Here is a 22,100-nt window from a genome sequence, read left to right as displayed (position 1 = left end):
ACATATTAATAAAGGTACTAAAAATAACAGGAATAAAAACTTTGCCAAACAGAAGTTTCCATAAAAAAATAAACATGATATGCTTGTTCTCTTCTAATTAATCATCATTCTTGCATTAATTGGTGGACTAAACACTTGTTTTTGAGATTTAAAAGTCAATTCCTCACTTATTTAACAAAGGGAATCTGGATTATTATTATACTTTAAAAAATGTTATTCATTACATTAAATAGCTAACTCTTTTACAGCACATGAGAAAGTAACTAAACAAAAATAAAAGCTAACATACAACAGGCAGTAAGAACATCATTAAATATCTGGCTGATGACAGCAGTATTTTGACCAATTAGTGAACAACATGACAATCTCTTAATCAGTGATTGGACAATACAGTAAATCTGTAAACTGGAATTCTGTAAAATCTGGAACATTTAAAAAAAAAAATCAACATTTAATGTGTACAGAAAGAATAGACAGGACAGGAAGGGAGGAGGGGTTATGCTATTAGTTAAGAAACACATAAAATCTAAGGAAGTGCATCCAATTGATGTTGGTGGACAATGCAATGTTGAGTCTGTTTGGTGTGACATAAGCACTGGGAAAGGAAAAATCAGAGTAGGTGGGTGTTATAGGCCTAATGAATCTAATGAGTATAATGAGTAATTGTGCAGTGAAATAGAGTGAGCCAGTAAATCAGAGTGATCAGAGTGTCTTTTAGATTTTAATTTTCCAGAGATTGACTGGAATTTATGGGTTGGTCACTCACACACTAGCAAGGCTTTTGTATATTTATAGGATGATTGTTTTCTACAGCAGCATGTACAGGAGAAAACTAGAGGGAGTAATACTCTTGATCTGATTATCAGTAGTGATTCTTCATGCACTAAGAATCTGCAGATAAAGGAACCACTAGGTGGCAGTGATCACAGTGTGCTGAAGTGGGATTTACTCAAAGAGGTAACTACAATCAAGGGTAAAGGGAAGGGTTTTTGCTTTCGTAAAGGTGACTACAGTAGTTGGAGACAGTATTTAAATTCTATACGGTGGGACCAACTGATGATGTTACCAACAGCAAATTCAAAATGGGAAGCATTCAAAGAAATAATCTTGGAAGTACCTAGAATTTTCATACCAACTAAGAAATTGTTCAAGATTTAGGCCTAAATGGATGTCAGATGAACTAATTAGACATGTAGCAGAGAAGAAAAATTAATTGGATATGTATAAAATAACAGGTGACACAGAAGCCTATGATAGATATAAGCTGGTCTGTAACCAAATCACAAAGGAGGTTAGGCAGAAGAAGGCAGATTACGAGAAAACTTTGGCAAAGTATGCAAAGAAAAACAGCAAAGAGTTCTTTACTTATGTAAACTCTAGAAGGAATGGGATGAATCAGATTGGTCCACTTGATATTGATGGTTCAACTATTGATGATCCTACTCAAGTAGCTAACAAACTAAATGAATATTTTTCATCTACATTCAAACATGAGGAATTATTCAGGGAGCGGAAAGACAGAGGTATATTAAACTCTGGCAGTAAGCTAGATACTCTAGATAATGTTTATTGATAGTAAAGTGGAGGAGAAATTGTTGAAGATAAACATAAGAAAGGCACCTGGGGAGGATTGGTTTTGATTTTTTTTTTTTTTTTTTTTTTGGAGCATTAGCAACAAAGGCCATATTGCCCCGGGGATATGCGGTGGTTATTCTCTGACCTTTTCTTTCTCTGACGATGGATGGAATCTATCCAGTTATATTAAAAGAGGCAGCAAAGGAAGTAAGTAAGCAAACCCTTAGCCATAATTATAAGAGCTTCCTTGGACTCAGGGGAGGTCCCAGTGGACTGGAGATGTGCAAATGCGACCCCAATCCACAAAGGAGGATAAAAGGGAGACACAGGAAATTACAGACCTGTTAGTTTAACTTCCGTTCCAGGGAAATTAATGGAGGCACTGGTTAAAGAAGCATTGCAGGATCATCTAGACAAGACTTCAGTTATAGCTCGGACACAGCATGGGTTTGTTAAGTGAACGTCTTGCCTGACCAATATGATTGGATACTATGATGCAGTGACAAAAGAACTGGATGCAGGGAATAACTTTGATATCATATATTTGGATCTTAGAAAGTCCTTTGATACTGTTGCACATGGAAGACTGCTGCACAAATTGGAGCAGTGTTGCATTGGAGGGAAATTGCTGCTATGGATAAAGGGATGGTTGAGTGGGAGAAGACGGAGAGTGGTAATTAATGGACACTGCTCTTCGTGGACTAATGTTATTAGTGGAGTCCCTTATTGTTCACTGTTGGGTCTATTGTTGTTTTCTGTATTTATAAATGATACTGATGGTGGTATATCGGGCTTAAGTCCAAGTTTGCAAACGATACGAAGATTGGCAGGGTTGTTAATGACACTAATGACAGTATGCTGCTGCAGTAGGTTCTGGAAAGGTTGGGCAGATGGGCTGAGAGGTGGCAAATGAAATTTAAGTACAGAGAAGGGCAACAAGATTAGTGAATGGAACAAAGGGTTGCTCTTAAGAAGAAAGGCTTAAATTTTGCAAATTACAGTGTCCGGAGACTAGGCACCTGAGAGGTGATCTGACAGAGGTGTATAAAGCTTTGAATGGTTTGAGCATGCTCAATGCTGATGGGATTCTTCCTCTTGCTCAAAATAATCGCCTGAGAGGGCATAAATTGAAATTGAGCAAAGTCGGTTGTAGGATAGATGTACAGAAGTTTGTCTTTAGCCAGTGGTTGGTTGATTGCTGGAACAAACTTCCATCTGTCATTGTAGAAATTGATAGATGAAATAGATTCAAGGCAGAACTTGACAAACATTTGGAGTGAGTGGATGGGTGAATTTTTTTTTTTGGGCTGATGCTATATAAGCTTGCTTTCTTGCATCATGTGGCTTTGCTAATGCTAAATCTGCTACAAATATTAAGAAGGCAATCTATCATTTGTATCAATGACTGCAAAGTCCTTAAAAATCTATGCAAAAAAAAAAAAAAAGCAACATTTCTTGTAGGACTGTTGTGTCCTTTAAATTGTTTTTGCAGCAAGTATGATTTGAACTATATAAATAATGCAGTGGCCTTCACAATAGAACAAACCTGCTTTTGAAATGAATTGCATAGTATTGCACTATTTTCAAAAAGATGGCCTCACCAAAAGGTTAATCAGATATTTCTTTAAAAGATGAGATTGCTATGAACAGTAGATCCTGTTGGTCCTTCATAGATCCTTTTCTAGATCCTGTTTCAGAACTAACTGGTCTCTGATCTGCTAGTAAGTAATCTCTAGTGTCAATATGCAGACAACAGAGTTATAAAGAAATTGTTCAGTGAGAGCTATCATGCATGTATGAAATCAGTTTTTAAAATTGTAATATAGATAAAGCTATCTGTTTTGTCTGAGAGTTGTCACTAGGACACCCCCCTGCTATCTAATGAAGGACCCATTAATTATAAACAAGTTATCACAGCAATCTCATCTTTTAAACAAATGGCCAGATAACCTTTTTGGTGAAGCCATCTGCTTGAAAGTAGTAAAATACCAGGACAATTCATTACACAGGCAACTGCTCTGTTGTGAGAAATAAGGTTGCTTTATCAGTGAAGTATAAATCCTTCAAACATCTTACAAACAAAATGAATATTTTGCATCTATATTCACACATTAGCAGTTATTCAGGGAGGGGAATGCTAGAGGTGTATTCAACTCTGGCAGTAAGCTAGATAATCTTGTAATAACTGAGAGTAAAGTGGAGGAGAAATTCTTGAGGATAAACTTAAGAAAGGCACCTGGAGTGGATGGAATCTATCCAGTTATATTAAGGAGGCAGCAAAAGAAGTAAGCAAATGCTTAGCCATAATTATGAGAGATTCCCTTGACTCAGGGGAGGTACCCATGGACTGGAGATGTGCAAATGTGACCCCAATCCACAAAGGAGGATCAAAGGGAGACACACGTAATTACAGACCTGTTAGTTTAACTTCCGTTCCAGTGAAATTAATGGAGGCACTGGTTAAAGAAGCATTGCAGGATCATCTAGACAAGACTTCAGTTATGGTTATAGCTCATGGGTTTGTTAAGGGGAAGTCTTGTCTGACAAATTTGATTGGATACTATGATGTAGTCACAAAGGAAATGGATGCAAAGAATAACTTTGATATTATATATTTGGATCTTAGAAAGGCCTTTGATACTGTTGCACATGGAAGACTGTTGCACAAATTGGAGCAGTGTGGCACTGGAGGCAAATTGCTGCTATGGAAAAAGGGATGGTTCAGTGGGAGAAGATAGAGAGTGGTAATCAATGGACACTGCTCTTCGTGAACTAATGTTATTAGTGGAGTCCCTCAGCATTCAGTGTTGAGTCCATTGTTGTTTTCTGTATTTATAAATAATATTAATGATGGTGTATCAGGCTTAATGTCCAAGTTTGCAGATGATACGAAAGTTGGCAGGGTTGTTAAATGACACTAATGACATTACACTGCTGCAACAGGATCTAGAAAATTTGAGCAGATGGGCTGAGAGGTGGAAAATGAAGTTTAACATTGACAAATGTAAAGTACTACATATGGGAAGCAGTAATCCCAGAGTAACGTATCAACTCTGTGGTACCACACCGACAGTGGTAGAGAATGAAAAGGGCTTGGGGGTAATTGTGCAGGCAGATATGAAGCTTTCTGATCAGTGCAGACGGTTTGCAAGAGTAGCTCATGGTTTCTTGTCAGTGATATACAGGAATTTTTCTAGCAGAGATAAGGAGGTGATTATCCCCTTATATAAGGCACTGATCAGGACACACCTTGAGTACTGTATGCAGGTCTGGAGGCCTCATTTTAAGAAGGATGTAGAGCTGTTAGAACGAGTACAGAGAAGGGCAACAAGATTAGTGAACAGAACAAAGGGTTGCTCTTATTGAGAAAGGCTTAAGTTTTGCAAATTACAGTGTCTGGAGACTAGGCACCTGTGAGGTGATCTGATTGAGGTGTATAAAGCCTTGAATGGTTTGAGCTTGCTCAATGCATTAGCATTAGTAGAGGCATATGATGCAAGAAAGCAAGCTTATGCACCATTAGCCAAAAAAAAAAAAAACCACTTCCATTTCTCCCCTCCATTCATTCGAAATACCTGTCCAGCCGAGCCTTAAATTTATTTAGGCTATCAACTTCCACAATAAGGGATGGAAGTCTGTTCCAACAACCAACTATCCGCTGGCTAAAGGCAAATTTCTGCACATCTATTATACATCTGTCTTTCCTCAATCTGAATTTATGCCCTCTCAGGTGATTATTCTGAGCAAGAGGAAGAATCCCATCGGCATTGAGCATGAGCAAACCATTCAAGGCTTTATACACCCCTATCAGATCACCTCGCCGGTGCCTAGTCTCCAGACACTGTAATTTCCAAAACTTAAGCCTTTCTTCGTAAGAGCAACCCTTTGTTCCATTCACTAATCTTGTTGTCCTTCCCTGTACTCATTCCAGCAGCTCTACATCCTTCTTGAAATGAGGCCTCCAGACCTGTATACAGTACTCAAGGTGTGGCCTGACCATTGCCTTATACAAAGGAATAATCACCTCCTTATCCCTGCTAGAAAAATTGCTGTATATCATTGACAAGACACCATGAGCTATGCTTGCAGCGCGTCTGCACTGCTCAGAGAACTTCATATCTGTCTGCACAATTACCCCCAAGTCCTTTTCATTCTCTACCACTGTCAGTGTAGTACCTCAGAGTTGATACATTGCTCTGGGGTTGCTGTTTCCTATATGTAGTACTTTACATTTGTCAATGTTAAACTTCATTTCCCACCTCTCAGCCCATCTGCTCAACCTTTCCAGAACCTGTTGCAGCAGCATAGCGTCAGTAATATCCTTAACAACCCTGCCAACCTTTGTATTGTCTGCAAACATGGACATTAAGCTTGATAACCCATCATCAATATCATTTATAAATACAGAAACAATAATGGACCCAACACTGAACGCTGAGGGACTCCACTAATAACATTAGTCCACGAAGAGCAGTGTCCAGTGATTACCACTCTCTGTCTTCTCACCCTCAACCATCCCTTTATCCATAGCAGCAATTTGCCTCCAATTCCACACTGCTCCAATTTGTGCAGCAGTCTTCCATGTGCAACAGTATCAAAAGCCTTTCTAAGATCCAAATATATAATATCAAAGTTATTCCCTGCATCCAGTTATTTTGTGATTGTGTCATACTATCCAATCAAATTGGTCAGGCAAGACTTCCACTTAACAAAACCATGCTGTGTCCGAGCTATAACTGAAGTCTTGTCTAGATGATCCTGCAATGCATCTTTAACCAGTGCCTCCATTAATTTTCATGGTACAGAAGTTAAACTCACAGGTCTATAACTACTTGTGTCAGCCTTTGATCCTCCTTTGTGAACTGGGGTGACATTTGCACTTCTCCAGTCTATTGGTACCTCCCCTGAGTCCAAAGAGGCTCTCATAATTATGGCTAAGGGTTTGCTTACTTCCTTTGCTGCCTCCTTAATATAACTAGATAGATCCCCTCCACCCTGGGATGGCTTTTTTATGTTTATCCTCGACAATTTCTCCTCCACTTTCCTCTCTATTATTAAAAAATCATCTAGCTCACTGCCAGAGTTTACTTCACCTCTGGCATTCCTCTTCCTGAATATCTCCTCATGTGTGAATGTAGACGCAAAATACACGTTTAGTTTGTTAGCCCCCTGAGCAGGATCATCAACAGTTGAACCATCAATATCCAGTGGACCAATCTGATTCATCCCTTTCCTTCTAGAGTTTACATGGTAAAGAACACTTTTCTGTTTTTCTTTGCATCCTTTGCCAAGGATTTCTCATAATCTGCCTTTCCTGTCTAATCTCCTTTGTGACTTGGTTACATACCAGCTTATATATATCTATCATAGGCTTCCATGTCACCCATTAATTTATATGTATCCCATGCATTTTTTTTTTTACCATATGTCTCATTACTTCATCTGACATCCATTTAGGCCTAAACCTTCGTTGGTATGTAAATCCTAGTAGCTTCAAAGATAAGTTCTTTGAATGCTTCCCATTTTGAGTTTGCTGTTGGTAACATCATTAGTTGGTCCCACTGTATAGAATTTAAATACTGTCTCAGACCATTGTAGTCGCCTTTATGAAAGCAAAAAACCCTTCCCTTTACCCCTGATGGTAGTTACCTATTTGAGTAAATCCCACTTCAGCACACTGTGATTACTGCCACCTAGTGGTTCATTTATCTGCAGATTCTTAATGCATGAAGAATCACTACTGATAATCAGATCAAGAGTGTTACTCCCTCTAGTTGCCTCCCGAACATGCTGATGTAGAAAACACTCATCCAATAAATCCACAAAAGCTTTGCTAGTGTGTGAGTGACCGACCCACAAATTCCAGTCAATATCTGGGAAATTAAAATCCAACATTATAAGCCTCTCTGATTTACTGGCCCACTCAATTTTCCTGTACAGTTGTTTATTATATTCATCAGAGGCATTTGGCTTATAACACACCCCTACTCTCAATTTTGATCTCCTAATGCTTATGTCACACCAAACTGACTCGACACTACACTGTTCAATGATGTCAACTGACTTCACTTCCTTGGATTTTGTGTTTCTTAACGAAGGGAGGAGGGGTTAAGAATATAACCCCTCATCCCTTCGTATCCTTTCTGTACACATTGTACTCCCCAAATTCCAGTTCTGCATTCCTTATATCTGTGTGAAACCACATCTCTGATATCCCAACAATATCTGCCTTTGATTGATTGTGCAATACCTCAAATTCATCAAATTTATTTACCAACTCCTAGCATTGGTGTACACGCAAGTATACATGCGCCTGTTCCTATATTTAGCTACCCTAACACAACCCATGTGTTTACTTGTACCGCAATGACTCCCAGCAGTGTCTGAAATATCTTGTATCTTGTTTTCCAAGCTGCTGCTCATTCCAATAGAAACAGATGGGATTCTTCCTCTTACTCAGAATAATCGCTTGAGAGAGCATAAATTCAAATTGAGGAAAGACGGTTGTAGGATAGAAGTGGGGACGTTTGTATTTAGACAGCGGGTGGTTGATTGCTGGAAAAAACTTCCATCTGATGTAGTAGAAGTTTGATTGCTTAAATAGAATGAAGGCATAAGTTGACAAACATTTGGGGCGAGGGGATGTGTGATATAAGGGGTTTTTTTTTTTTTTTTGGCTCATGCTATATAGGCCTGTTTTCTTGCATCATGTGCCCATGCTAATGCTAATGCATTCAAGGAATTAATCGTGGAAGCTACTAAAAGTTTCATACCTATTAAGACTGCAGCAATAATTCGGACACAGCATGGGTTTGTTAAGGGAAAGTCTTGTCTGACAAATTTGATAGGATATTATGATGTGGTTACAAAGGAACTGGATGAAAAAAATAATTTTGATATCATATACTTGGATTTCAGGAAAGCTTTTGACACTGTTGTGCATGGAAGACTACTGTACAAATTGGAGCAGAATGGTATTAAGGGTAAGTTGCTACAATACATAAAAGGTTGGTTGAGTGGGAGAAGACAAAGGGTGGTAATCAATGGGTGCTGCTCTTCGTGGACTAATGTTTTAGTGGAGTCGCACAGGGTTCGGGGTTGGGTCCACTGTTGTTTTGTATATTTATCAATGATATTATATTGGTGAAGGTATATCAGGCTTAGTATCGAAGTTTGCAGATGATACAAAGGTTGGCAGGGTTGTTAATGACAGTAATGGCAGTGTGCTACTGCAACAAGATCTAGAAAATTTGGGCAGATGGGCTGAGAAGTGGCAACTGAAGTTTAACCTTGACAAATGCAAAGTACTGTATATGGGTAGAAGTAACCCCAGAGAAACGTACCAACTGTGTGGTACTACACTTAAGGTTGTAGAAAATGAAAAAGACCTGGGAGTAATTGTACAGTCAGATATGAAGTTTTCTGGGCAATACAAACAGGCTGCCAGGGCACGTCATGGGGTTTTTGTCAATGATATATAGGAATTTTGCTAGCAGGGAAAAGGAGGTGATTGTCCCTCTTTATAAGGCAATGGTCAGGCCACACCTTGAGTACTGCGTACAGGTCTGGAGACCTCATTTTAGGAAGGATGTAGATTTGCTTGAGTGTGTACAGAGAAGCACAACAAGGTTCCTCTTACCAAGAGAGGCTTAAGTTCTGCAAATTGCAATGGCTGGAGACTAGGCACCTGCGAGGTGATCTGATTAAGGTGTATAAGGCCTTGAATGGGTTAAGCACACTGAATTCTGAAGGGATTCTTCCACTTGTTCAAATTACAAACCTAAGGGGGCATAAATTCAAATTAAAGAAAGACAGATGTAAAATAGATGTGCGGAAATTTGCCTTTAGCCAGCGGGTGGTTAATTGCTTGAACAAACTTTCGTCTGTCATGGAAGTTGATAGGTTAAATAAATTTAAGGAGTAACTGGACAAACATTTAGAGGGAATGGTTGTGTGATTTTTTTTTTTTTTTGGCTGATGCTGCATGAGCTCATACACTTGCTTTCTTGCATCACATGCGACTACTACTACTACTAGTTTCTCTGAGCCCATATAGTTTCAGCCATATTCTAACTTGGAATTTCTCTGTTTTAGTCTGCCTCTTATTCAGTAAATGTCATAATTTAGCACTAACTTCCATTACAAGTTATATTATATGGCTGATCATACAGTACTTGCGTGTGTGCGTGCGTGCGTGTGTGTGCTGGTGACCAGTTTGGCGTCATTTTAGAATGGTTGAGAGTGCAAAGAGAGATTTAAAATGCTCAGTGTAGTTACAGCTGGAAAAATGTTTGCTTCATTAAATCTATGGCTATTCTCTTCTATAAACAGCAACTTACTGATGTGCACAAAAGATAGATTTAATTTTGCATGACCAAGTGTTTTTGCCACCATTATAACTAGTCCTACAGCTCATCAGGTGCATTACTAAAGTGAGGAGAAAAACAACAGGTTGCTTGATTTCCCACCCTGTACTAATGCTGTGGTAGAGAGGGCCATGTGACTAACCTTGACTGTTGTTTTTCTCTCTGCCATATAGTTATAACAGAAGCAAAAATGAAACATAGATGTCTATGTTATTACATGCATAATATTGATTGAATTTAACCACAATACATTATTAAAAGCAAAATGTCATATAAACTGATAAAGATTTTAAATATTAAAATCTGTCACCTCTCAGTCCTCAAGAGTGCTTCAATACCTGCATACTTAATTTTAAAAAAATTCAAATGAATTTTTTTTAAATTTGGTTGGAGAGTTTTATTATATATATATTTTTAAAGAAATCACAAATGTGCTTTTCTGAAAAATTTATGATCAAGAAACATTTTTTATAATGTTTAATAATAATTAAGGCATAAAAATACACCAAATCTACCAACTTCACACTAAAGTAAAAATTTATGTTGTATAACGTCTTGATTTTATTTTCATAAAAATATTTTTTTAAATGAAAGTTTCAATTTAGTATACCTGGGAATTAAATGAAACATCTAACTGATGAGTTACTATATGCTGAATTTGTCCATGCACCACACACACACACACACACACACACACACACACACACACACACACACACACACACACACACACACACACACACACACACACACACACACACACACACACACACACACATTGTTGTTGTTGTTATTTGGTTTTTAGGAGCATTAGCAACTAAGGCCATATTGCGCCAGAATATGCGGTGGTCATTCCGTTGACCTTTCCGCATCCTCTTTATTTGGTGGTGATGGGCTCGAACCCCAGTCTGATCAATGAAGTAAGTCAAATCTTTTCTACGTAAAAGACACACCTGTTGAAACACACTGGTCAATATATAATCAGGAAATGACCTATGTAATTATTTACCTGTGCATTTGTAGTGATGTAAGTGCCCCTCCCACTTCTACCACATGACCCACATCCCTCTTCTCCCATTGGCTACCCCCACTATGCGGCATTCTCAAGGTGGAATAAATATCACTATGTAATTATTTACCTGCATTTACATAGGTCACTTAGAAAAAGGCCTTTTGCTTAAGTTTCCATAATGCATGAGGAATATTGTTGCATCCAAAAGAGCAAGACTAAAATATTTACAAACTATACAAATATTTAAAATATTTACAAACTATACAAATATTTAAAATATTTACAAACTATACAAATATTTAAAATATTTACAAACTGTACAAATATTTAAAATATTTACAAACTATACAAATATTTAAAATATTTACAAAATACTAAACTATTTACAAATACACAAACTATATCAGGTCCCTTCATCAGCTGACATTACAATGGAACATCAAATGATGCCTGGTGTGGTCATGTATTAGACAGTAAAGCCATGCGTGAGGTTGGTGAATGTTATGGTGGCAGTTGTCTTTCAAATCAGTGAACGTTGGCATGCGCCCCAGGTACGCTCTCTACATTGTCAACAGCAAGTGTCCGATTCTGCCCAGTTTTGTGTTCCTTCCATTTAACATTCACAAACCTCGTGCAGATGCTTCACTTTCTAATACATGACCATGCTCAGCATAATTTGATGTTTATTTTATTAATTTTTTTTGTGTATTTTTGTCAGTTGGTGAAAGGACCCATCATCCCGATATAGTAGAGGTATGATAATAAATAGTTTAGTATTTTGTAAAGATCTGTATAGTTTTGTATTGTATAATGTTATTATTTGTATAATAAGATTATAATAATATACCAAAATTATAATGCACTGATCAAATTATAATCAGGAAATGACCTATGTAATTATTTACCTGTGCATTTGTAGTGACGTAATTGCCCCCCCCCCCCTTCTGCCATTTGCTCGAATAAATATCGCTAGAGGAAGTAATGTATATATTATTTTGTTAAATATTCCAGGACATGTTGAACCAGCTGGAACAAGAATTTAAAAATCTGCAACAATATCAGCAGGCACTTCAAGAAACAGAAAAATGGTTATTACAGGTGTCTTTCCATTTGATGTCACACCATTCTCTACATATTTCCAGCCTCCAGAAAACAAAGGAACAGTTACAGAAACATGAAGTTAGTAATAGTATTTCATATATTCATTTTGTGTTTCAGATCATTATTTAATTGTTATAAAAAACAGCTATAATTATTAATATGGAACTTAATGAATGAATGAAATTTGTTTATTTTGAACATTATAATATCACATAGAAAAGAATGTTGATACAATTCAGTATGTTTTTAACTATTAAGTATGCTTAAAACCTTTCTACCCTATTCTGTCAAATTCATCTATTGGCTCTATTGTTCTCCCAAGTCCAAGCCCTGGGGTGCTAAGCATTCCATGTCCAGGCATTCTGAATCCCTCTTCTGAAGCAATTTTTAAAGCATTTTCCTAGAAGGGAATCATCTTCTACTTAGTTAAAAATTCATTCTTTTAAGTTATAAACTTCCAAGTAGTAAGCAAAGTCAGGGTAAGAAAGTCACCTTTCCTTTTTATATTATTTTCACCAATCCAACTAATCTAACACTGCTTGTCCACTAGTGGCATTACTCCTGCCTCCCTGTGATGAGGCCAGTAACCTCAGTGTAAAAATCAACTCTCAGGGCCAAAAGTATTATAAAATAGACTTTGTGACATTTCCACCAATAGAGCCAGCATTCTGTGATCTGCAAGCCAATAACAAAGACCATGAGACTTCTCAACTGAAAATAATAACAAAGGACTCTATTTCACAAGATGATCCATCCTTCTTGATAATGTATTCCCCATAAATTCAGCCTTTGAGTAGACTTTCACCATCTCTCATACAGAAAAGTATTGAGCCAATTGCTGGCTATCCCAAAATGATTAAAAGACTCCAACATGGGGACTTTCTGAAATATCTAATTCAAGACAATCAGAACAGTTATTTAAAATAGATGACTTTTACTGGACTGCCTGTTACAGTCACTCCTCACGTTACCACGAATACTTCCAAGGTAGTAATAATGGAGTGGGATTTAGTAACCATCTCAGAGGAGGAAAGAGTACAAGGGCTGAGAAACCAATGAGTTGTATAGGAAAAATTCATTAAGACCAAAAAATATGGCAATCTTATTTCTATATGGAGTATCATACATTCAACACCCCAAGTCTACCACAAATAGTTAAAACAGGATATTTGTTATTCCAAACCCATCCATACATACCAAATCCTGTCAGGTGTTAATAAAATACCAAATATCAAAAATACAGCCATTTTCAAGCAACAGATCAAGATAATGCAATCTGCCCTCACTGTGGATCCAAAGAACATAGCCAAACAGACTGTATTGCCACCTCCCCTGTATGTCCAAATTATTATTATTATTATTATTAGCCATATGGTGCAAGGAAGCCTTAGGCTTATACTGCACCAGCCAAAAAAAAAAAAATTTCTGAATTACCCCGAGAGAGAGAGAGAAGTAGAAGGGAATCACCAAGAAAGAGAAGAATGATGATATCCAGCTGAGGATCCTGGGTGTGTCAAGCCCATACTCACCAGATGTGAGCCCCTGGGGTTGTAAAGGAAATCATCTGACCTTCTTTAAGAAGGGTGAATTTATGGAAACTTCCTAAAAAAAATCCAGAAATACAAAGCGGAAAACAAAGTAACATATTCTAAAGCAAGAAAACAAATCCTGTCAAGTATGCATTCACACTTATATGCAGCTACTGTCAAAAGCAACAGAACTGCTTATAATCAAACAGATGTCTCAGTTTCACCAAAGAATTCTATTGCTGCATGGGCCAGATCAGAATTCTCTTCCACAAAGCTAGTTATTTCCTCAAACACAGTTTGTGAGAAAACAAACACCTCAATAACTGTAGCACCTGACAAAGAGTGAATACTACAAGAACCAACTAAAACAAAGCATGCTATCACTAATGACAATAAACAATCACACCATACCAATATGGAAATAGATGATCAAACAGATCAAAATGATACAATACAGATGCTCCATGCAGAAGATGACACAGATGATGGCCGCCCTGTTGACCCAAAAAAGAACAAACAAAAGCAGGACCAATATGCTGCAAATTTCTCTAAAAAACAGATCAAACAACAGTTCTGCCAGCCAAAACCAATTAATGCAAACCTTTATACAGTGGAATTTCTGAGGATTGCACAGCAACAGAGAAGAACTTAAAGATTTAATAGAAAACTTTAACCCTTTAGGACTATGCCTTCAAGAAACTTACCTAAATCCCCAAGTATCTCTCAAGTTTTAGAATTACATCATTTATAGAATGCAACAGAAGTACAGAGCTACCATCTCATAGAGGAGTTGCTATTCAGATCAGATATAATATATTTTCCAGACCTGTACATCTTCAGACCACTTTAGAGATAGTATCAGTTCACATTGTTATTGGATCACACTAATCCTGACTTCTATATTCATTCCACCAAATTTTTCTTGTCCGTGTACTGATCTTGATCATATAGTAGCTCACTTAGACCACTTTATATCTTGGGAGATCTGAATGGCCATCATCCATTATGGCAGTGGTTTTCAAACTGTGCGACAGGGTGCCGCAGGATATTTAAAATTTTCAAAGGAAACATAGCAATACTCGACATATGTCAGATCACACGCGAACTACTAGCTCGAGGTAGTTCACAGTTTCAACATTACTTATTAAGTTGTTTAGGCCTAACTGCTTAATAAACAGAACTGTTAGGTATTTCTTTTGGCTTAGGAACACCGTGAAAAAATTACTGAGGCGCTAATGGTGCCGTGAACCGAGAAAGTTGGGAAACCTCTGCATTATGGGGATCTCCTTATATGGCTATAAGCGGTCACTTAATAGAATCATTACTCAATGATTACCAACTTACACTGCTAAACACAGGATCATATATCCATGTCCATTTCCCAACAGGTACTACCTCTTCTCTCGATCTATCTCAATATGCTCTCCCTCTATCTATCCGCTTATGGAGTGGTCAGTGCTGAGTGATCCACACAACAGTGATCACTTCCCTTTATCTGTGAAATCCAAATGCAATTAACCTCTAACCCCACAAGTCCTAGAACTTTTCTAAAGATTTGAATAATTACAAAAACTTATTCAATTTGATGATCACTTATTTCTATCTAAATCTATTGAAGATGTTACAGTTCGTAGTCCTAATCAAATATTAGTATCTGATATTTTTTTTTTTTTTTTTTTATTTGAACCCCAAACACGAGAGGTATTAGAACCTATAGTACTTAGTACCATGCTTGGGTTGGAGGTTGAGAAGACAAAAGAAGATATTTGTTGATATTTGACTTGAACTTCTGTAGATTGTAATTTTCAGGAAATATGTATGAAGAAAGGTTGTTCCAGAAAACGGCAGTTGAATGAATAAATGAGGAAGATGAAAAGTTGGTTCTGTGGGTTTTAAGTTGGACAGTAAATGGATGTTGGCTGGTGGCGGCACGTGTTCGGACTGTTTTGAAAGAGAGAGCGGGAATTATAGAAGCCAATTCAGAAGAACAGTGCCCATGGAAGTATCTATAGAAGAGGCATGCAGCAGAAACAGTACGTCCATGAGAAAGCAAGTGGAGAGAATCTGTTAGAGATGAATCATTAATTAACCTAACTGCCCTCTTCTGAATGGAATCAAGAAGCCTGAGAGAGGTTTTGGGGGCACCACCCCAGATGTGGGAACAATATTCCATGGCAGGACGGATTTGCGATTTAAACAGAGTGAGCAGCTGTTTGGAAGAAAAGTAACGCCGAGAGCAAAAGAGAAAACCAAGTTTTTTAGATGCAGAGGAAGCAATATTTGTAATGTGCTTGTGACAACAGAGATTAGAAGTCAGGGTAATCCCCAAAAGAGATATATTGTTTTGCCTAAAAATCGGAGTGTCACTAAAGATAAGCATAGGAGCAGAAGAATCCTTTTTGCGAGATATAAGACAAGACTGAGTTTTAGAAGGGTTGAAATCAACTAAGTTGTCTTTGCCCCACTGGAGAATTACCTGAAGATCGGCATTTAAGGAATTGGTAGCAGATTTTCGAGAAGTTGAAGCTGGTTGAGCAGGACAAGGTTTCTCAAAAATGGAAAGTGGAATGCAATGTGCTATCATCGGCAAAACTATGGATAGGATTTCCAGTCAATGGAAGAAGGTCATTCATATACAAGAGGAAAAGAGTGGGGGAAAGAACTGAACCTTGGGGGACACCGGCATTAGTGGAGAAGTTAGAAGACAGAGATCCATCTACCATCACCCTCAGTGAGCGATCAGAGAGAAAACTGGTAACCAATTACTAAAAATAGTTGGCAAACCATAAGATGGAAGCTTGTTTAGAAGACCTTTATGCCAAACACGATCAAAAGCCTTTGAGATGTCAAGAGCAACTACTTGTGTTTCACCGAACCTTTCCATTGAATTAGTCCATAAGTGGGTAACATAAGCCAGAATATCACCAGTGGATCGACACTGACAGAATCCATACTGGCGATCGTTGATCAGACAGAAGGTTTCTAGGTAGTTTAAGAGTTGGCGGTTAACTGATTTCTCCATTACTTTAGAAAGAGTAGAAGTAATTGCAATGGGACAATAATTGGATGGGAGGGATTTGTACTCCTTTTTAGGAACTGGCTGGATATGAGCAAATTTCCAAGCAGAAGAAAAACAACTTTGGAATAAGAAAGTGAAAAAAATGCAGCAAAGAATAGGAGTTAGTTCAGGAGCACAGGTTTTGAGAACAAGTGGAGAAATACCATCAGGACCTGAAGCTTTCTTGGCATCAAGATTCATAAAAATCCTTCTGATATCCTTTTGACGGAAGATCACAGGAGGCATTGAATGGAGTGTGTTAGGAATGGTGGGAGGTGTTTTACCAAGATCATTAATACATGAGCTGGAAGGATGCTAGCAGGTCAGCTTTATCCTTGGCTGAAGTGACAACAGAATCATCTGGTTTGGACAGAGGTGGGAACAGAGATGGGCAAAAGTTTCGGCCAATAGCTTTGGCAAGAGACCAGAATGCTCGGCTACCAATAGGGCAAGAAGCAAGTTTTTTACTCTTAGCCTGTTCAAACTCTAGTTTGGACTGATTAATAACTGCTTTACAATTGTTGCGAGCTTTGGTGTAGGCAGAAAACGAAACTGAAGAATTAGAAACAAGCCAATTACGATATGCAACATTCTTCTCTTGGACAGCCTTAGCACATTTGTTGGAGAACCAAGGTTTAGATAAAGGACGAGATTTTAAAGTGGAGTGTGGGATAAAGGATTCCATTCCTGCAAGAATAATTTCACCGACACGATCTGAGCAAACGTTGACATCAGAAGTTTTGAAACAGTAATCCGACCAAGGAAAAGAAGAAAAGACGTCTCGCAGGTCATCCCATTTTGCATTCTTGTAATGCCAAACAACACGAGGTTGGGAATAGCCATGAGATAAAGGTTCCATTGGAGAAGAGACAATTACCAAGTTGTGATCTGAAGTGCCTAAAGGACCTCTCGCTTCGACCGTGTACTTAGAAGGGTTGTTTGTGAGAAAAAGATCAAGCGTATTGGCTGTATGATTAGGATTGTCCAGTATTCTTGTAGGTAAATGAACAATCTGTGCTAGGTCATTAGTAATTGCAAAAGCCTCAGCATCTCGACCTGCTGGGTCGGTGTGACTAGAAAATGGAAGCCAGCTGGAGTTGTGAACATTAAAATCACCAAGGAAAATTACCTCACTGTTAGCAAAGTTGGACTGGAGAAAGTCAAGTTGCAAAGAAAGAAAGTCAAAGAGCCCCAATTGATTAGTGGAGTTGGGAGAATGGTAGACACAACAGATGAATTTTACACAATGAGGTAGAGAGATTTTAAGCCAGAGAAGATCAAAGAGGAGATTCCAAATTGCCAAGTCTCTGACAGCAAATATCAGAACGGACATATGCACAAGTACCACCTTTGAGGCGAAAGGAATCATACAGCGAATAATTTGGGCATCTGAGATGAGCAGTAGTTGAATCAACCAATAACTGAGATTCTGTCAGAAAAAGTACATGGGGTTTGGCAGACTACAAGTGGAAATGGACATCGTTGAGATTAGAATTGAAACCACGTATATTTGTGAAATGAATTAGGAAGTGCTTGGGAGGTTTAGATCTTTTTGCAGATAAGCTTGTTCTATTAGTTTGACAATTCATGGTGTATTCAATAGTAAGAAAAAGTGGGTGGGACATGCTGTATGAAGTAATGAAATATTTGGATATGGCGTTTTCACGTGGTAAGAATATACCCAGATCCTTGACATAACGTGTCCTCAACAATGCTCCCCGTATACACATTATTCGGACTCCCTCCAGTCACTATCTGGCAGAGTAGAGGTAACAAGATTATACACTAGCTGATCCGGAAATCTCCTAGAGAGTTACCAATAGGTTCGGTCCGGTGTACTAACTAGCGGCTGGCCTGCGAACACAGTTTTAGAGCTGTACTCTCGAAATGTAAGGAAGTTTTTTATCTCGCCACAATGTTCATCATAACCCCAAAAGTCATCAATCATACTGCATGATGGAAGAGATAGGGAAGTGTTGACTGGAACTTAGTCTCTAGAGACTAAACATGGGTTCTACCACTTCAAGCCTCCAATAAGCAAAGTGGTGGTATTTCACCGGTTGATGAGAGTCATCTACCACCTAGTACTGCCTGGTAACATAGAGGGGCAGCGTTCCTCCATGTGGTGTGGGCACCACACCTCGACCCCTGCTTACGTTGGTTCACACCTGGGTGGTCACCGACCATGTACTTGTGCATGGAGGTTATACCCAGGATTACTGACAGTCCCACCATCGTGAAGGTGCAAGCAGAGGATTTGGCTGTCACAGACCGTCCGGACTTCGCCAAAATTGGGTCCACTTGACTTGAGTGTCACCCGAATATCAGTTCCATCAGCGTTTTAGACTCCCAGGTAGCAAGTACAGCTTGTCTTGTATATCTGAGAGAATGTCTGTGACAACCTCAAGGACCAAATACTTCTGTAATACCAAAATCGTGAACTAACAAACCACGAGTCTGTAATCTTTGATGACATAGAAATTGCTTCCTTGCCAAATCACAGAAGGTTTATAAAGCTTGGAATCAGTTCTGCAAATGCCCCACCACAGAAAACCTCATCAATTACCAGAGACAAAGCTGAAGCTTGACAAGTTACTAGGAAAGCTAAACCAGATTCTTGGGAAAAATTAGCTTCCACTATTACAAAAGACAGACCCACAGCTAATATGGAGATGAATACAGGCTTTGAATGGCAAATATCAAAGGAATCCTTCATTGATCTTTCACTGGAGAAATAGTGATCTATCTTCTCCTGGTGAAACGGCAGAAGCCTTAGCCGATTCTTTCTCTCAAATATTAGTTTATACTATATGTGACTCATATTGTCAGAATATTAAAACTTATGCTGAATGGTGCAGGATCAGTTTTGCTACTACCACTTCCTATCCATATAATAAACCTTTTACAGAAAAATATCTCAAGGAATCCTTACATAATAATTAATTAAATACTTACATTAAATTACATGAACTAGACAAACATTTGGAATGAATGGATCAGTGAAATGGGAAGGGGTTGTTTTTTTTTTTTTTTTTTTGGCTATTGCTGTATAAGCTTGCTTTCTTGCATCATGTGCCTCTACTAATGCTAATCCTTATTCCTCTAGCAGAGCTGCAGGGCCAGATGGAACGTGTTATATCATGCTGCAACACCTAAATGACAAAGCCTTGTACTTGCTTCTGCTTTTCTACAACCAGATCTTTTGGGAGAAATGACTATCCATTATCTAGGTCATTCACTTGTATCAGCCCTTCCAAAGCCAGGAAAAGAGCCCTCTTTGATAAATAAATATAGGCCAATCTCGCTTACTGGTTGTTTAGGTAGGGCTCTAGAAAAAATGGTACATCAGAGGCTCACATTGATTTTAGAATCACAAAATGTCATGAGTGAAAATCAGTATGGTTTCAGAAAGAACAGGTCCACTTTACTTTAAAATAACATTCAAAATGTTTTTTAAAAGAAACAACATCTTGTAATGGTATCTCTAGATATTGAGAAAGCCTTTGATATCAAAGGGAGGCATACTTTAAGATTTGTTTAATACAGTTGGTCGTCAACTTACAACCGACTTCTGTTCTGACTGACAGGTCGTAAGTCAATCTGGTCGTATGTCGGCCATATATTTATTAACAGTATTTTTTAACCTTTCTAATCTTTTTATTATCTTTATAATTTATTTTTATAATCTTTTCAATTTTTATCATCTTTTATTTTTCATTTTAAATACAGTAATGCTTTTATCTTTTACTTCGTTTCTACGCCTAGGCTGTCTCTCTCTAGGAGGTTAAATTCAATCACTCTGTACATTTTAATTGGTTTATTATTCATACTGTTTATAAAAAATACAAAACTACGATCTATAATTACATATACAGTATTGTCATAATTTGAAAAATAATACTGTACATAATGTACTGTAAACACAAAAATACAATCTAAAATTAATGTAAAAATTAATACAAATGAAATTTACAAAATCAAATTTCTAATCTTTGCTTGTGCTGGGTTGTGGATCATCAGGGTCATTTTCTTGAGTTGAGGTAGGAGATGTTGATGAGGAACATGCTGAGCTTTGTTTGAACAGTTTGTTTCTTTTTTCTTCATATATCTCATGATAGCAACGCACAGCGTCTTGAATGATACGTTCAACCTTTGTAAATCGTTCGACATTAGCGTCCATTGCTTCGAAACTGGCGAGAGCTTTATTTAGTTGCGAAAAAGAATCTGATAAACCCTTTGCAGTGAATTTCTTTTCTAGCTTCTCTTCTTCCTCCCTCGCTTTTTCTTGTGCCACTCTCTGTGCTTCCAATTCAATCAACTCTTCATCCGAAAGTTCTTTTGTCTCACAGGCTAGCAACTCCTCTACATCTTCTATTTCACATTCTAATTTAAGATTTTTTGCAAGTTCAACTATTTTTTCTGTAATCACTTCCAGCTCCTCTCCTTTTTCAGATCCTTCAAATGTAGTATTCGCATAACATTTTAGACACTTTTTCCAAATTCCCGACATACAATTCTTTGATACACATTCCCATGCGGTCGAAATATTCTTGACACACTGAAGAATGTTGTACTGCTTCCAAAAGTCTCGCAAAGATAAATCACCATCAGAATCTATCGCATCGATGGCTTGTGCGAATGTCGTTCTGAGATAGTGAGCCTTGAATGCTGAAATAGCACCCTAATCCATGGGTTGAATAAGAGCGGTTGTGTTAGGTGGCATAAAAACCACTCTAACATCATGATGAAGGTCATCCAGATGAGGGGGGTGGCCAGGAGCATTGTCTATAACCAATAAAATCTTGAAAGGGATACCTTTCTCCGCACAATATTCACGAGCTTGGGGAATGAAGCAGTTCATGAACCAGTCTTCGAACAGTGCTTGAGTCATCCAAGATTTACGGTTTGAACGGTAGTAAATGGGCAGTGTGTGCTTGTTGATGTGCTTAAATGCACGAGGGTTTTCTGAATGATAAATGAGAAAAGGCTTCAGCTTAAAACCCGCGGCATTCCCACCAAGCAACAAAGTTAATCGATCCTTAAAAGCTTTGAATCCTGGCATCCTTTTTGCTTCTTGGTGTATGTACGTACGATTAGGCATGCGTTTCCATTACAAGCCGGTTTCATCTACGTTGAATATTTGTTCCAGTAGATAACCTTCTTCTTTGATTAAAGAGTCGAAACTATCAACGAATTTTTTGGCTCCATCTTCATCTGCACTTCCTGCTTCTCCTGTAACATGTACATTATGCAAAGCAAAAATTTTTTTAAAACGCTTAAACCACCCAGTACTAGCCTAAATTGTGCGTAATCGTCTCCGGTGCGTGATTTTAAACTCTGAAACAAACTTCTAGCCTTCGCTTGCACTGTGTGAAGGCTCATGGGTGTATTTTTTTGTATTAAATCTTCCATCCTGTCGTTGTTTGGTTAAAATTGTAGACTTAATAGGTGCAGAACCT

At 38.0% G+C, this 22,100-nt stretch overlaps 1 protein-coding gene across 3 annotated transcripts in view; it reads left to right on the top strand.

Annotated features, from left to right (window-relative positions):
- The window catches only part of LOC150084856 (muscle-specific protein 300 kDa-like), a 1,257,473-nt gene that overhangs the window by 418,808 nt on the left and 816,565 nt on the right, over positions 1 to 22,100 (top strand). For all 3 annotated transcript variants that reach the window (XM_090376651.1, XM_090376652.1, XM_090376650.1), the window contains one exon: positions 11,965 to 12,132. In XM_090376651.1, the coding sequence (XP_090232777.1) occupies positions 11,965 to 12,132 (168 nt within the window). The remainder of the gene's footprint in view (positions 1 to 11,964; positions 12,133 to 22,100) is intronic.

Source organism: Mastigoproctus giganteus, chromosome 6, assembly GCF_048544385.1.
Source record: "Mastigoproctus giganteus isolate SK-2022 chromosome 6, ASM4854438v1, whole genome shotgun sequence".
In the NCBI taxonomy this organism is placed as follows: Eukaryota; Metazoa; Arthropoda; class Arachnida; order Uropygi; family Thelyphonidae; genus Mastigoproctus; species Mastigoproctus giganteus.
The sequence above is the reverse complement of the archived record's forward strand: the minus strand, read 5'-3'. Positions and strand labels throughout refer to the sequence as shown.